General features: G+C 41.4%; 2 protein-coding genes across 3 annotated transcripts in view; both read left to right on the plus strand.

Annotated features, from left to right (window-relative positions):
• The window catches only part of stx12l (syntaxin 12, like), a 133,086-nt gene that overhangs the window by 66,403 nt on the left and 52,006 nt on the right, over window positions 1–14,677 (plus strand). The window lies entirely within an intron of this gene.
• kpna5 (karyopherin alpha 5 (importin alpha 6)) lies at window positions 109–10,191 on the plus strand. Of its 2 annotated transcripts, none has more exons than XM_055227973.1 (14): window positions 109–239; window positions 1,730–1,863; window positions 2,603–2,701; window positions 2,920–3,019; window positions 3,374–3,468; window positions 4,197–4,328; window positions 4,542–4,630; window positions 4,705–4,804; window positions 5,160–5,323; window positions 5,933–6,011; window positions 6,352–6,477; window positions 7,093–7,220; window positions 7,451–7,629; window positions 7,900–10,191. In XM_055227973.1, the coding sequence occupies exons 2-14, from the start codon at window positions 1,735–1,737 to the stop codon at window positions 8,085–8,087; spliced, it is 1,608 nt and encodes a 535-aa protein (XP_055083948.1). In that variant the 5' UTR covers window positions 109–239; window positions 1,730–1,734; the 3' UTR covers window positions 8,088–10,191. The 2 variants fall into 2 exon arrangements, with proteins under 2 accessions (XP_055083948.1, XP_055083947.1); XM_055227972.1 differs by having other exon boundaries at window positions 148–288.

Consider the following 14,677-nt stretch of genomic DNA (forward strand, 5'->3'; position numbering starts at 1 on the left):
GTTTCCAGAGCCCTGAGGCCCGCCCCGCCCCAGCCAGCCCCGCCCCAGCCAGCCCCGCCCCAGCCAGGCCCGCTCCGGGCCGCTAGAGGCCGCCCTCTCAGCTCCCTCGGGCGGCTTCAGCTGGGCGGAAGTGCTAGCTTCTGTTGACGCCTGGAACTTTTAGCCTGTCGCCATTTTGCTCCCAGAAACGAGGAGAAGTGAAGAGGTTATTCTGTGAAAATCAGCTCATCGCGCGTCAGGTGTTGAATCATTTCTTTTGTTACAGTCACAGTTCTTCTGTCTGAGGAGGTAAGGTGCAGAAATGACCCGTTTTACTTGTGTTTTATGGCAGAAATCAGGCGTAACGCAGCGTTAGCTTCTGAGCTAATGTCAATGCTAACCGACCTCTAGGGTAAAAACAGTTGGATTTGTACGGATTAAATATAACTTTAGGTTCAGAAATGCTATATATAACCATCAGGGAATATTGTGCATTTTAGTCTTAAATTTGAGCCATGTTTATCCTTGTTTCCTTTCTGGCTGTCAGCTAACGTGCTAACTGTAGCAAGCTAAGCTAACTGGTGATTATGTTATCACCTTATCACCTTATCACCTCACAATCCAAAGACAGTCTGCATATTATGTGTAAAGTGACATTTCAGACCATAACCTTAGTGACGATTATGACACTTATTTAAAAAAAATAAGCAGAGAGACTCTAAACGAAACATATTAAAAACAGAATAATCATACAGATCATTACACAGTCATGTACCAGAATGATCATTATAGTCACTTGTTTGTGGAAATCTATGTTCAACCTGTTTCCCCACGACACAAACATTTTATTCTTGTAGTTGTATGTTTACATTAGAGCTGTCAAAAGTATAAAAAATCTGACACTAATCGATACTAAAGGTAGTATCAGAACTAGATCCTCATGTTTCACAGGTATCGATACTATAAAAGTCCCACTGACAGAAATTAACCTTTCCTGAAACTTTTTATAATGACATATAGACATAGAGAATACACGCATGGACCACTACGAACCTACTGGACTAAACCAGGACTAGGATTTCCTCTACAGAAGTAGTGACATCACGATTCCAAACTGTCAACCTCCATTTTGATACTAAAGAATAGACTCGATACTGGTCCCGATGCCACGATGATAAAAACACTCTTTAGACACTCTGCTGTTCCACATTAAATGTAGTACTTTGTGTTCTATTCCCATGTGACTTATATCTGTGTAATCCTCAATCTCTAGTAGGTTCATAGTGGTCCTTGGTCCTGGTTTCGTCCTTATTTCATCCAGAAGGTTCATAGTGATCCATTTGTGTATTCTAGTCTATGTGTTTTATACTTGGTCAGATTCAGCTCAACATCATTATAAACAGATTCAGAAAAGGTTCATTTCTGTCAGTGGGACTTTTTTAGTATCAATGCCTGTGAAACATAAGGATCTAGTTTAAATACTAGTTTTAATATTGATTAGATTGTGAGTTTTCAATACTTCTGACAGCTCTGTGCTGAATAGCTGCTGTGGTTCTTATAATACCAGTAAAATACCACTGACATTAATCTATGAAGCTGCTGATTGCCCACAGCTCGTCCAAATCCACATCAATGCCCACAATGTAACTTTAAGAGGGGCTATTACACTTCTATGGGGTATTAACTGTAACACATAATAGATGAATATGTTTCCTTTTATTGATTTAATAAATGTGTTTTTGTGCCTCAGAGAAAATGGCGAGTCCAGGTAAAGAGAGCTTTCGTCTGAAGAGCTACAAGAACAACTCTCTGAACCCCCAAGAGATGAGACGCAGGAGAGAAGAGGAGGGGGTGCAGCTGCGGAAACAGAAGAGAGAGGAACAGGTGATTTAACTCGGACCCCTAAGTGAGGGGAGGGGCTCAGTGAGGGGAGGGGCTCAGTGAGGGGAGGGACTCAGTGAGGGGAGGGGCTCGGACGCAGGAGAGAAGAAGAGGGCGTGCAGCTGCGGAAACAGAAGACAGAGGAACAGGCCATTTAACCTGGACTCAAGTGAGGGGAGGGGCTAGTATTAAGTGAGGGGAGGGCCTATAGGAGAAAGAGGAAGGTGTGCAGCTGTGGAAGCATAAGAGAGAGGAACAGGTCATTTAAGAGGGAAAACCCATTAGACACTCTGAGTTTGGGGAGGGGAGAATTTGAGCATTCAAAATGGATTCATTGACACGGAGGTTCTCGCTGTAACCAGTTTAATTTAAACTGGGTCTATTCAACTTGTGACCTACAGGTCAACTTAGGCCCAGTAAGTGATGAAATCTGACCAACGGCCCACCTTCCAAATGTTCAAGTATCTCTTGTTTACTGGTTTCATTAGACCAGGTTTTATTCTGAGTTAGTACTAGTCCAGTCCTAGTTCAACAGCAGACTGGGTCTGAACCAGCTGCTGGTGAAACCTTTTGTGTTTTATTTTTGTTGTTCACTTTGGACCACCTCTGAAAAATCTGTCAAATCTGTCCCACCAGAATATTTGAATATTTAGTTGCACAGCCCTGGTTCAAACTGTGGGTTCACTTTAATTGGTTGTTGTTTATGTCTCGTTGTTTATATTTCCCTGTGTTATTTCCACAGTTGTTCAAAAGGAGGAACGTGTCTCTCCCAAACGATGAGTCGATGTCTGAGTGTCCGATCCAGGATCCAGACATCAGCACCACCGTCCCCATGGCCGGGGTGAGCTCAGAAATCGGCACACTTTAAATGTTGTTTACACATTGTTGTTTACATGCTGTTGTTTACATGTTTTTGTTTGTTTTGTTCACGCATTGTTGTTTACATGTTCTTGTTTACCCGTTGTTGATTACATGTTTTTGTTTACCCATCATTGTTTACACGTCGTTGTTTAAACATTGTTTACACATTGTTTACATGCTTTTGTTTACATGTGTCAGGACGCTATGATCTCTCCAGACATGATTCAGATGATCCTCTCTGACGTTCCAGACCAACAGCTCCTCGCCACACAGAAGTTCAGGAAGCTTCTGTCCAAAGGTGAGGGTCAGGAGTCACTTTAAGAAGACCAAAGGTCTTAGAGACATGTCAGTGTGTGATATTTGATCTGCTGCTGTACATTTAGGAGTTTTATACATTTTATACAGATGTATTAAACTCCTATCTCCATTTTGAGTCCCGAGTCTGTTAAAAGGCCACACAGAGACTGGGGTGATACTGCTATCGATACTGAAATCGATCCTGGCATCAATCACCATCGATCACCATCAATACTGGTGTCGATCGCCATCATAACTGGCATCACTACCAGCGGCGATCGTCATCGATACCGGCGTGGATCTCCATCTCTACTTAAAGGGACAGTGACATTTCTAAACATATCCTTTGTTCTAGAGCCAAACCCACCCATAGACGAGGTCATCGCCACTCCAGGAGTCGTGAGCAGATTCGTCGAGTTCCTCCAAAGAACCGAGAACTGTACTCTGCAGGTAACTTTAAAGTACTCACTGTGTTTAACATAAACAGTACAGGCGTGTGTGTGTGTGGGGGGGGGGGGGGGGTGCGTGTGTGTGTGTGTATTTGGAGCCAAAATGAGTCTGCTGTGTCATAGTGCCCTAGTGTTAGTGTTAGCATGCTAGTGCTGTTAGCATCATGATGGTGAAACTCCACCCAGGCTTATAAAAACTCATCATGGTGAATACTGACGATGTTCTGAATGTATAAAGTTAATGAGGAAAACTGAAACGGTACACGCTCCATTTAAAGGGCCTGTGTGCACTGCGTTTAAAAGAACTGTACAGGTTCCATGTAAATAACCTGGATAAACTTCATTTCAATATTTGTTTTTAGCAATTTGCAGAAAAGAAATCAACAATAATAGTTCTTTTTAAACATAAAAGTGGACGTGATCACCTTTAAATGTCACACATTCATAACTTCCCACTACCCTGTTTTCTGTTATAAAACTGTATCCAGAGCTCTTAAGAGATCCCTGGTCTAGCGCAGTTAACAATGATCAAAGTACAGTAATTATGTTGGGCCTCATGATTCCATTAATGGTTGCGTCTCTCTTTGTTTCCTCATAATTCCATTATTCTTCCCCTCTCTCTTTGCAGCTGTTTCCTCATTTAAACACAGCTGTGATGATGTGATCATATTGTCACTTTAAATCAAATTGATCTGACCCTGTTTTGTTTTTTTTTGTCTGTGTCTGCAGTTCGAGGCGGCGTGGGCTCTCACAAACATCGCCTCTGGGACTTTTCTTCACACTAAGGTCGTCATCGAGACCGGAGCTGTGCCCATCTTCATCAAACTCCTCAACTCTGAGTACGAAGACGTTCAGGAACAAGTGAGCCACACACACCAGCCAAAACAATACGACCACCTTAGAAGACTCTATGGGCAAGTCAGGCCATTCTGTCCTGGATTAGTCCCAGTCTAGTCTCGAATCAGTCCCGGTCTAGTCCCGGTCTAGTCCCGGTTCAATTCCGGTTTAATCCTGGTTTAGTCCCAGTCTAGTCATGATTCAGTCCTGGTTCAGTCCTGGTCTTGTTTCTTGCAGGCGGTGTGGGCTTTGGGGAACATTGCTGGAGATAACGCTGAGTGCAGAGACTATGTGCTGGACTGTGGGATCCTGCCGTCACTGCAGCAGTGAGTAAAACATCATGAACCATGAATATGAAGCTGAAAGAAACTGACTCCATCTTTTGTTCTGTTTTTTTCAGACTCTTGGACAAGTCAACACGACTTACTACAACCAGAAACGCTGTGTGGGCTCTGTCCAATCTGTGCAGAGGCAAGAACCCACCTCCAGACTTCAACAAGGTAAAACTAAAGAGGAGCAGAGGAGAGGGTCAGAGAGATCAGAGGGTCAGAGAGATCAGAGGAGCAGAGGAGAGGGTCAGAGAGATCAGAGGAGCAGAGGAGAGGGTCAGAGAGATCAAAGGAGCAGAGGAGAGGGTCAGAGAGATCATAGGAGCAGAGGAGAGGGTCAGAGAGATCATAGGAGCAGAGGAGAGGGTCAGAGAGATCATAGGAGCAGAGGAGAGGGTCAGAGAGATCATAGGAGCAGAGGAGAGGGTCAGGGGACAGGAGCAGAGGAAATGGTTTGAGGAGCAGAGAGGGTCAGAGGAGCAGTGGAGGGGACCAGAGGAGGTTCATGTTCTGTTCTCTGTTGTAGGTGTGTCCTTGCCTCAGTATCCTGTCTCGTCTCCTCTTCAGCAGTGATTCAGATGTTTTGGCAGATGCCTGCTGGGCCCTGTCCTATCTGTCCGACGGCCCCAATGACAAAATACAGACTGTTATCGACTCTGGGGTCTGTCGCCGTCTAGTGGAGCTACTCATGTAAGACATTAGAAATGAAACAAAACATACATGTAAGAGAGCAGAAGTGAAACAAAACATACATGTAAGAGAGCAGAAGTGAAACAAAACATACATGTAAGAGAGCAGAAGTGAAACAAAACATACATGTAAGAGCAGAAATGAAACAAAACATACATGTAAGAGAGCAGAAATTAAACAAAACATATACATGTAAGAGAGCAGAAATTAAACAAAACATATACATGTAAGAGAGCAGAAATGAAACAAAACATATACATGTAAGAGAGCAGAAGTGAAACAAAACATATACATGTAAGAGACCAGAAGTGAAAAAAACTGTTGTATTGTTGAGTTTAGGAGGGCACTGATACGGTCCGACACAATACTTTAAGTATCTGCTGATATCCCATAATAACTGGTACCAGTGCAAAGTAAAGCATTTTTACAGTTGGACCATTTTAAATACATTATGAGAGGGACCGTCCTGTCTCTCTCTCTTTTCCTGCTTAAAACACATACATTTGAGGCCTACATGTTCACTTGAGTCAGTGGTCATAATGTTATGGCTGCTCAGTGTTATACAGTCCAGTGAAAACAAAAGTGACTGTTTTTGTGTTGTTTTTAAAGGCACAGTGATTATAAAGTGGTGTCTCCTGCTCTTCGTGCTGTGGGGAACATAGTGACAGGAGACGACATTCAGACACAGGTGACCCCTCCTCTTTTTAAAATTTGTATTATTTAAATCACAGTATTCATCTAAAACAATTTAGTAAAAGAAACAAGTCCGCTCACTTCCACATTAGAAAACCGCGGTGCCCAGTGGGAGCTGACGTCGCCGTAAACATCACAAAAAACGTCATCACCATAAAACTGACGTGCTCACTGCGATGTACGCATTTCTCCAGTTTTTTTTGTGTGTGATACTCACAGGATTTGGCAGTGTCTTGTCATTTCTCGTAATCTTAAAGACACAAATTATGTCTTTAACTGAATAAAGTGAGTGTTTTTTTAAATTTGTTTGTTTATTTATTTTTGTTTGTTTGAAGGTGATACTGAACTGCTCTGCGCTGCCCTGTCTCCTGCACCTCCTCAGCAGCCCCAAAGAGTCCATCAAGAAGGAGGCGTGTTGGACTGTGTCAAACATCACAGCTGGAAACAAGGCGCAGATACAGGTATACGGCTCAAATATACGGTTCAAATATAAGTATACGGCTCAGATGTACAGCTCAGATACAGGCATACAGGCACACTCAAATATATTGTTTTAGGTCAGTTAGGATTAACAAAATTATTTCTATTTGCGAAATGTCAGAAAAATGAGAGAAGGATTGTTTAGACAATTTTTCATGACCTTCAAAGTCAGAAGTTTTACATACATTTCATTAGTATTTGTTCCATTGCCTTTAAACTATGTGACTTGGGTCAAATGTTTTGTATTTCCTTAAGGCTCAACCTTAATCCCATTTTAGTTTAAATGTTTAAATTAATGGGAGTTTTGGTTTTTGTCCCATTTTTGTTGTATTTACCATAAATGAATGATGTTTGGAGGCGGCGCTCGTTCACATCTGTCCAAACTGAGACCTGGGGCCCAAATATGGCACAGATTTTTTTTTGGCCCTCAGGTTCATGGTCATTTTTACAGCAAATTTAAATAATTTTACAACTAGAACCTCAATAACATTGTATTAAAGGTACACAGCTCTGTCAGAATTATGTAAAAAGCCCCATATGAAGACCTCAATTTGGACCTGATGCCCTGTTTAAACCCTGTGTTTTGTTTTATTCAGAACGTGATCGACTCAAACATCTTCCCAGTTTTGATCGAAATCCTTCAGAAGGCAGAGTTCAGAACGAGGAAAGAGGCGGCCTGGGCCATCACCAACGCCACATCCGGAGGAACCGCCGCACAAATCAGGTCAGAGTGCAAAAGTCAGGTCAGTGCAAAACTCAGGTCTGTGTGCACATTTAAACAGACCACATTGGTGCAGATTTGAGTTTCTGGTCCAACATTTTTACCATCTTCATGAAACATTTCACTGGAATCCAAACAAAACCTGACCACACAAAGAAATAAAAGAAAACATGTTTATGTGGAGGCCCTCATGTTCTGGACCAGGACTGAAGCAGGTCTTGTTGCATTTGCAGATATCTGGTCTCTCTGAACGTGATCAAGCCGCTGTGTGACCTTCTGACGGTGATGGACTCAAAGATCGTGCAGGTCTCTCTGAGCGGGTTGGAGAACATCCTGAGACTCGGAGAGAAGGAGGCCAAGAAGAACGGCTCCGGCATCAACCCGTACTGCGCCCTCATTGAGGAGGCTTACGGTAGGACCAGGACTATGGACTAGGACTATGGACCAGAACCAGGACTATGGACCAGAACCTAGTCTAGAGCATGACTGTTGACCAGGACTAATTCTGCGCCCTCATCGAGGAGGCCTAGACCAGGACTATGGACCAAAACCCTGGCTACACCCATACTGCTCTTTTCTCGAGGACACCTATAGTAGGACCAGGACTCTGGGCCAGACTGTATGACTTTGTCCTTATTTTCTGTTCAAAAACCTTAATCTTATTTTTGTGTTTCTTATGCAGGACTCGACAAGATCGAGTTTCTTCAGGGCCATGAAAACCAAGAGATTTACCAGAAAGCATTTGACCTGATCGAGCGATACTTCGGTGTCGAGGAAGAGGACTCCAATCTGGCCCCGCAGGTCGACCAAAACCAGGGGCAGTTCCTTTTCCAGCAGCAAGAGGGCCCCAGAGAGGGATTTCAACTTTAACTCCAGGCTCCAACTACCACCAGGTCCACACAAATCTGAGTCGGATCGCTCGTCTTTGGTAATGTCTCTCCAAATTCACTTGTACGATGCCACGACGCAAACGATTTAAAGTGAAGGACAAAATGGGATGAGATCAGCCACAACATGAAAACGTGAACCAGATGGACTCATAAAAAATCTTCAACAGTTGTAGATTTTTGGACTTGCTGCGTGACATGCTTTTCTGTGTCTTGAATGTGAATCTACCTCCTCCAATCGTCCAAGAAGTAAAAGATGACACCGTGACCCCTGCCAAGGCACTGGTCCTATCTCGCAATGACAAAAAGCCTTTTTAGTGCCCAGATCTGAAGTGAAGCCCACATGGTTTTACAGAGTTAAATGTAAGGATCAGTTTGGTAAAGAAGCTACAAGACCAGAAAAGGCTCAGGTAAGATAAACATTTTCAACGATAATCTGACCGAAACCAGAGGCCTGCACGAAGGTTTAACCTGAAGCTGTCTGCAAGGACTAAACCAGGTCCAGACCAGAGCGGAACAGGGTCTGAACCCAGGACTAAACCAGGACTAAGCAAGGACAGAAACCACTCTGATCTAGGTCTAAACCCGGACTAATCCAGATCCAAACCAGATCTAAACCAGAACTAAGGGATCGCAGCAAAGACTAAATCAGTTCCTAGCCAGGATGGAGCCTGGTTTGAACCCAGGACTAAACCAGAACTAAACCAGGACTAACCCATTTCCAGCAGATCTCAGCAGGACTGGAGTGGATCCCAACCAGGACTAAACTGGACTTTGGAGGGGGCTGTATTTATTGCTCTAGTTTCTTTTTCTTTTTAAACCCATGAGGTCATGACTCCAAACCCAGGCTTCAAACTGCACAAAACAAATGCAAGTTTCTCTAATGTCCACGTGGGGGCGCCACACAGCTGCAGGGAGTGAATGTGTGGACATGATCTTTAGCTCAAGGAAAACCACAGTTTCAATTTTTGTCCAGTCAAATGTTTTACCAAATCCACGGCCAGATGTGTCCTTTTGTTCTTTTTGTTTTGAAACGGTCACTGTTCAAATCACTTTGTGGAGAATAAACCATGTAACTCCAAAATCTAAACTCTGAGATGTTATGAGGCCTGTCACATTTTAAAGTACCATATTTAGCAAAGAGATAAATGAGAATACTGAAACTAATCTAATAAGATTATCTCCAAAATCTATTCTAAATGTTTAGTAAGGTTAAAAACATAAGCTGCAGAATCAAACACTTTAGTACAAACAAACAAACGCTCCCCTTTATACAAACAGCACTGACCCCAAGCTGCATCGATCTGTCGTGTATCGAGTGATAAGTCAATGTAGTTGTCTTGGAGACAGGCCTGATGCCGTGAGAGCTGTGAGAGCTGTGTGAGCCGGAATCACGTTTTGTGCTCTTCGTACTAAAGTGTTTAAAGCTTTGTGTGTGTTCTTTAGGCAGCACAGGACAAAACCAAATATCGACCTGTGCTGGAGATGTCAGGCCGATAGCCCATTCAGTAAACAGTGCAAATATCGGTCTGTCGCTAGTAAAAATAATTTCCACAAAAATATCTTTTGTGACAATGTGCAGCGCTGTTTCTGTTATTTTTCGTGGATCAGATGAACTTGATCTTGATGATTCTTTGATATTAATAAAAATGTCATAAAAGTCTGAGATTCCTCCAGTTTGAGGGTCGACATTTAAAGTGATTCTAATGTGACTGTATTTGTTTATAAAGCTTCTGTAGAGCTGAATGTGTTTGTCATCACATTAAAGGGCTGATGCCACATGGCCCAGTCACAAGTCAGATCTATGGAGATTCGACCTTAAAAATTAAAAAGGTGATTTTAAAATAATTTGTGGTAAAAATAGAATTGGAATTTTGAATTGGTGTGACTTATTTGGTCAAATCTCTGCTACGTTGGTTGTATTTATTTCCGGCTTTTTTCAGTTTTTGTTTTGTGTTTTATTTTTTTTCGTATCAGGGCAAAGGTGTGTCATAGTTTTTCTTTTGTTTGATTTTTAGAAAAGTGAATCTATAAATTATTTTCAGATGTTTCTTGTACAGAATAAATGAGACTGTACGATCGGCTTTATGTTTTGCGCCTGGTGTTTTTCTCCGTTTTTGAGTTTCATAAAATCCTCAGTGAGTCCTGAGCTGTGCCTGGAGTCGTTTGATGAGGATTTCTATGAGACGAGCAGAAAGAACAGAGAGCTGAAGGTTTGATGTTTACTGGTTCACAATAAATGTTTAAGTTTCCACGGACTCATTGGCACAGGCAGCACAAGGGCAGGACCGGGTGATCGTCCTTACGCTGAGGTTTTAGACAGTTTTATGCAGGATTTTTGAAGATAAAACATAACTGAGTGCCATGATAATAAATGATATAAAAAAACACTAAGGCTCCTGAGAGCTGATTGGGATCCACAGATTTCTACAGTGGAATCGAAGGACTTGTTTCTTTCGTGTTTTAGATTAATATTGTCATTTAAAATATAACACAATGATGCACAGGTGTCATTGATTATGACGATAGAGCAGCACAAGCACAATATTCAGTCTTTACGGTTAGAGTTGGGAAAATGATTTGAGTTACTTAACATCTTAATTTTCAGTAGCCTCATCTTACACCAGAGTAAAACAGTCAAACAAGAAACAGTTCACAGCAAAAAAGGTTTTCACATATTACCACGGCAACCACAGCTACATCCTCATTCAAGAACAAGAGAAACACTGAAAATGTGTGTATGCATGTGTGTATATGTCTGTATGTGTGCATGTCTGTATGTGTGTATGTCTGTATGTGTGTATGTGTGCATGTCTGTATGTGTGTGTGTATGTATGTATGTATGTGTGCATGTCTGTATGTGTGTATGTATGTATGTATGTATGTGTGCATGTCTGTATGTGTGTATGTATGTATGTATGTGTGTATGTATGTATGTATGTATGTGTGTATATGTGTGTTTGTATATGATTATATGTGTGTATGTATATGTGTATATAAGTATAAGAGTGTATATGTATATGTGGGTATACGTGTGTGTGTGTGTGTATGTGTATGTGAGTAAGTGTAAATATGTGTGCATTTGTCTGTGTGTATTTGTATGTATGTTCTTTTGAGAATGTGTATATGTGTTTTTGTGTGTATGTGTACAGTATATATATACTTTTTCCTGTAGGTCTCTGTTTATAGTTATGCAACATTTTGAGGATTTTTCCCATTCAAAAAATACATCATTCTATTGAATTGTTAATTGCTGTGGCAACAGTCTAACTCTCAACATTCTGACTCATGATCGTCCCAACTTTAAACACACAAAAATTCCTCCAGCTGAAATGGTCCTGAGCTCAAGATCTGGAGATGGGGCCCACTGAAGGTCAAATGCAGGTTTACCCCAGAGACTGAAGGACGGGTCAAATTCAGGTTTAACCCAGAGACACTGAAGGATGGGTCAAATGCAGGTTTAACCCAGAGGCAATGAAGCATGGGTCAAATGCAGGTTTAACCCAGAGGCACTGAAGAATGGGACAAATGCAGACACTTAAAGGCTCTGTACCAGATTTTTTCCCTGTATTTGAGAAAATTGTGCCTCAGTACAGTATTGAGCTAAAAATAATTCTGCTGAGTTCTGTCTGCGTCTGATTTAAAAAGCGCTTTATTGTCTGAGACACTGTTAGCATGCTAGTTGTTAGCACGACCGTTACACTATGGTCTCTGAGAGTTGTGAAAACACTAAGCACTATGCAAGTCAGTGAGGAGTAACTTTGGACCAAACAGTTTAAAATGAACTCGTTCTCTTTTTAATGTTTTTAAAACGGTAAAAATCAGGTAGAGAGACTTTAACTGTACATTTTGTTATCAGTGTGTTTATTGTTGCACACAAGGGGGATGTTTCACTCTGATGTTTCACTCTGATGTTTCACTCTGATGTTTCACTCTGATGTTTCATTCTGATGTTTCCCTGTCTGAACCTCTGGTCTGACTGGTTTGTTTTGGTGAACATTTGACGGTGATGAGCAAAAACAATAGACTCACTGTTTAAGTCTGAAATGACTCCAGAGTTACACAACGTCTCTGCCTCGTGTTTGTTCCAGGTGCATGGGCTTACTGCGAGTGAAGTAACTGATTACAAATACTCACATTATTGAGTGGAGTTTTAGGTAATTTTGCTTTTTAAAGTATAAAATCTGTCTATTAAACCTGTGCTTGTGTACTCGAGTACACAAGCACAGGTTTACCTGTGTACTCAAGTATAATTCTATGTAATTGTAATTAGTCACATTTAAACTCAAAACATGCAGAGTATTGTCCAAGTTGCCCCCCTCTGTCTCTGTACAGCACATAACAGCATCGGCCGCTCTGATTGGCCAGAGCTCAGTTGCAGATTGTGATTTAAAACGACAAAGTTCAGCTTTAAACCTTTAACTTTATATAAAGTACAGATCTAAAATACTGTATTAAAAAGTAACTAGTACTTTAAGTAAAAGTAAAGAGTACATCTGAAAAATCACTTAAATTTGGCAGCAGCAACTTTACTTGCTTGAGGACAAATTTGCAGGACTCTTTCCACCATTATGTACTCCTACTGATACTACTCCTCCTACTACTACACCTACTACTCCTACTACTACTCCTTGTACTCCTACTACTACTCCTAATACTCCTACTACTACTACTTCTACTTCTACTCCTTATACTCCTACTACTACTCCTAATACTCCTACTACTACTACTCCTACTACTACTCCTAATACTCCTACTACTACTACTCCTACTACTACTCCTTATACTCCTACTACTACTCCTAATACTCCTACTACTACTACTACTACTACTACTCCTAATACTCCTCCTCCTCCTCCTCCTCCTCCTCCTCCTCCTACTCTTACTACTACTCCTAATACTCCTACTTCTACTCCTACTCCTCCTACTACTACACCTACAACTCCTACTACTGCTCTTTCTACTACTACTCCTACAACCACTATTACTAGTACTTCTACTACTCCTACTGCTACTGCTACTTCTACTACTCCTACTCCTCCTCCTCCTCCTCCTCCTCCTACTACTACTACTACTACTGTTCCTACTACTATGGGTACTACTACTACTACTGCTACTACTCCTACTACTACTCCTTTTACTACTGCTACTACTTCTATTCCTATGATTACTACTACTACTACTGCTACTGCTACTGCTACTGCTACTACTACTACTGCTACTGCTACTGCTACTACTACTACTACTGCTACTGCTACTAATACTATTCCTGCTACTACTACTATTCCTACTACTGCTACTACTAATACTATTCCTACTACTACTACTACTACTCCTTTTACTACTGCTACTACTTCTATTCCTATGATTACTACTACTACTACTACTACTACTGCTACTGCTACTGCTACTACTACTACTACTACTACTACTACTGCTACTGCTACTGCTACTGCTACTGCTACTGCTACTGCTACTGCTACTACTACTACTACTACTACTGCTACTGCTACTGCTACTGCTACTGCTACTACTACTACTACTACTACTACTACTACTACTACTACTGCTACTGCTACTGCTACTGCTACTGCTACTGCTACTACTACTACTACTACTACTACTACTACTACTACTGCTACTGCTACTGCTACTAATACTATTCCTGCTACTACTACTATTCCTACTACTGCTACTACTAATACTATTCCTACTACTACTACTACTACTACTACTATTATTACTACTAATACTGCTACTACTACTATTACTACTACTACTACTACTACTATTACGTGTGTAGTAATTAGCTTAATTACTTTTACTTGAAAACAATCCTTGGAAAACCAGTTCTGTTTGATTAATATTATTTTGAAGAACAGTTCAGTAAGAACAGAAGTTTTAATAGTAGTGATCATCTGGCCCTGTTCCCAGTTTGAAGGTTTGACATCACCTCAGTCATTGTGTCCTTTATGTCCTTGAGCAAGACATTTCACCTCTTTGTCAATTAATGAAACCTGAGCCGCAAAAACATGAGCTCATAATGAAGGTTTTAGTCAGAGTTTAGAAACATTCCAGAGATTTCACCTGAACAAAGAGCTGTCACTGTGATCTGCAGTCAAAAGAGTGCCTCCAGTTACAACATACCGCAAGATCTTTTCACTTTCCTAGTTCTGGTTTCACCCTGCTTTAGTCCTGGTTCAGTTCTGGTTTAGTCCTGGTTTTAAACCTGTATAATCTGTATAAACATTAAGATTGTAGGGCTCACGTTACATCTGATGGCTGCAGCTTTTTCACTTTCTACAGAAGTGGACCTGGTTTCAGTCTGGGTCTGACAGTCTGGGTCTGAGGGGTTTTCCAGGGCCTTGGCTCATCACACGTACAACACTTTTATTCTGTTCAACGTATAAACTCACAGAAGTGTGATTCTTGTGAGTGAAATGTCCCTGCATTCTAAAATAGACCAATGTGAATGGAAAAGATCACACAGACGCAGACACAGACGGAGGGTTCCTTTTCAGATCCAGCCTCTATACTTCCTGTCATTTTACACTTTTTTGCTGAGCCGTTCTT

The sequence above is a fragment of the Periophthalmus magnuspinnatus genome, chromosome 16 (genome assembly GCF_009829125.3).
Source record: "Periophthalmus magnuspinnatus isolate fPerMag1 chromosome 16, fPerMag1.2.pri, whole genome shotgun sequence".
Lineage (NCBI taxonomy): Eukaryota > Metazoa > Chordata > Actinopteri > Gobiiformes > Gobiidae > Periophthalmus > Periophthalmus magnuspinnatus.

What these genes read in the sequence shown, in the direction of transcription:
- kpna5 (XM_055227973.1), top strand. Translation starts at nt 1,735, where the DNA reads ATGGCGAGTCCAGGTAAAGAGAGCTTTCGTCTGAAGAGCTACAAGAAC. An exon ending in AACAGAAGAGAGAGGAACAG is followed by an intron (nt 1,864 to 2,602) that starts GTGATTTAACTC and finishes TTATTTCCACAG; the next exon opens with TTGTTCAAAAGGAGGAACGT. An exon ending in CCTCATTGAGGAGGCTTACG is followed by an intron (nt 7,630 to 7,899) that starts GTAGGACCAGGA and finishes TTTCTTATGCAG; the next exon opens with GACTCGACAAGATCGAGTTT.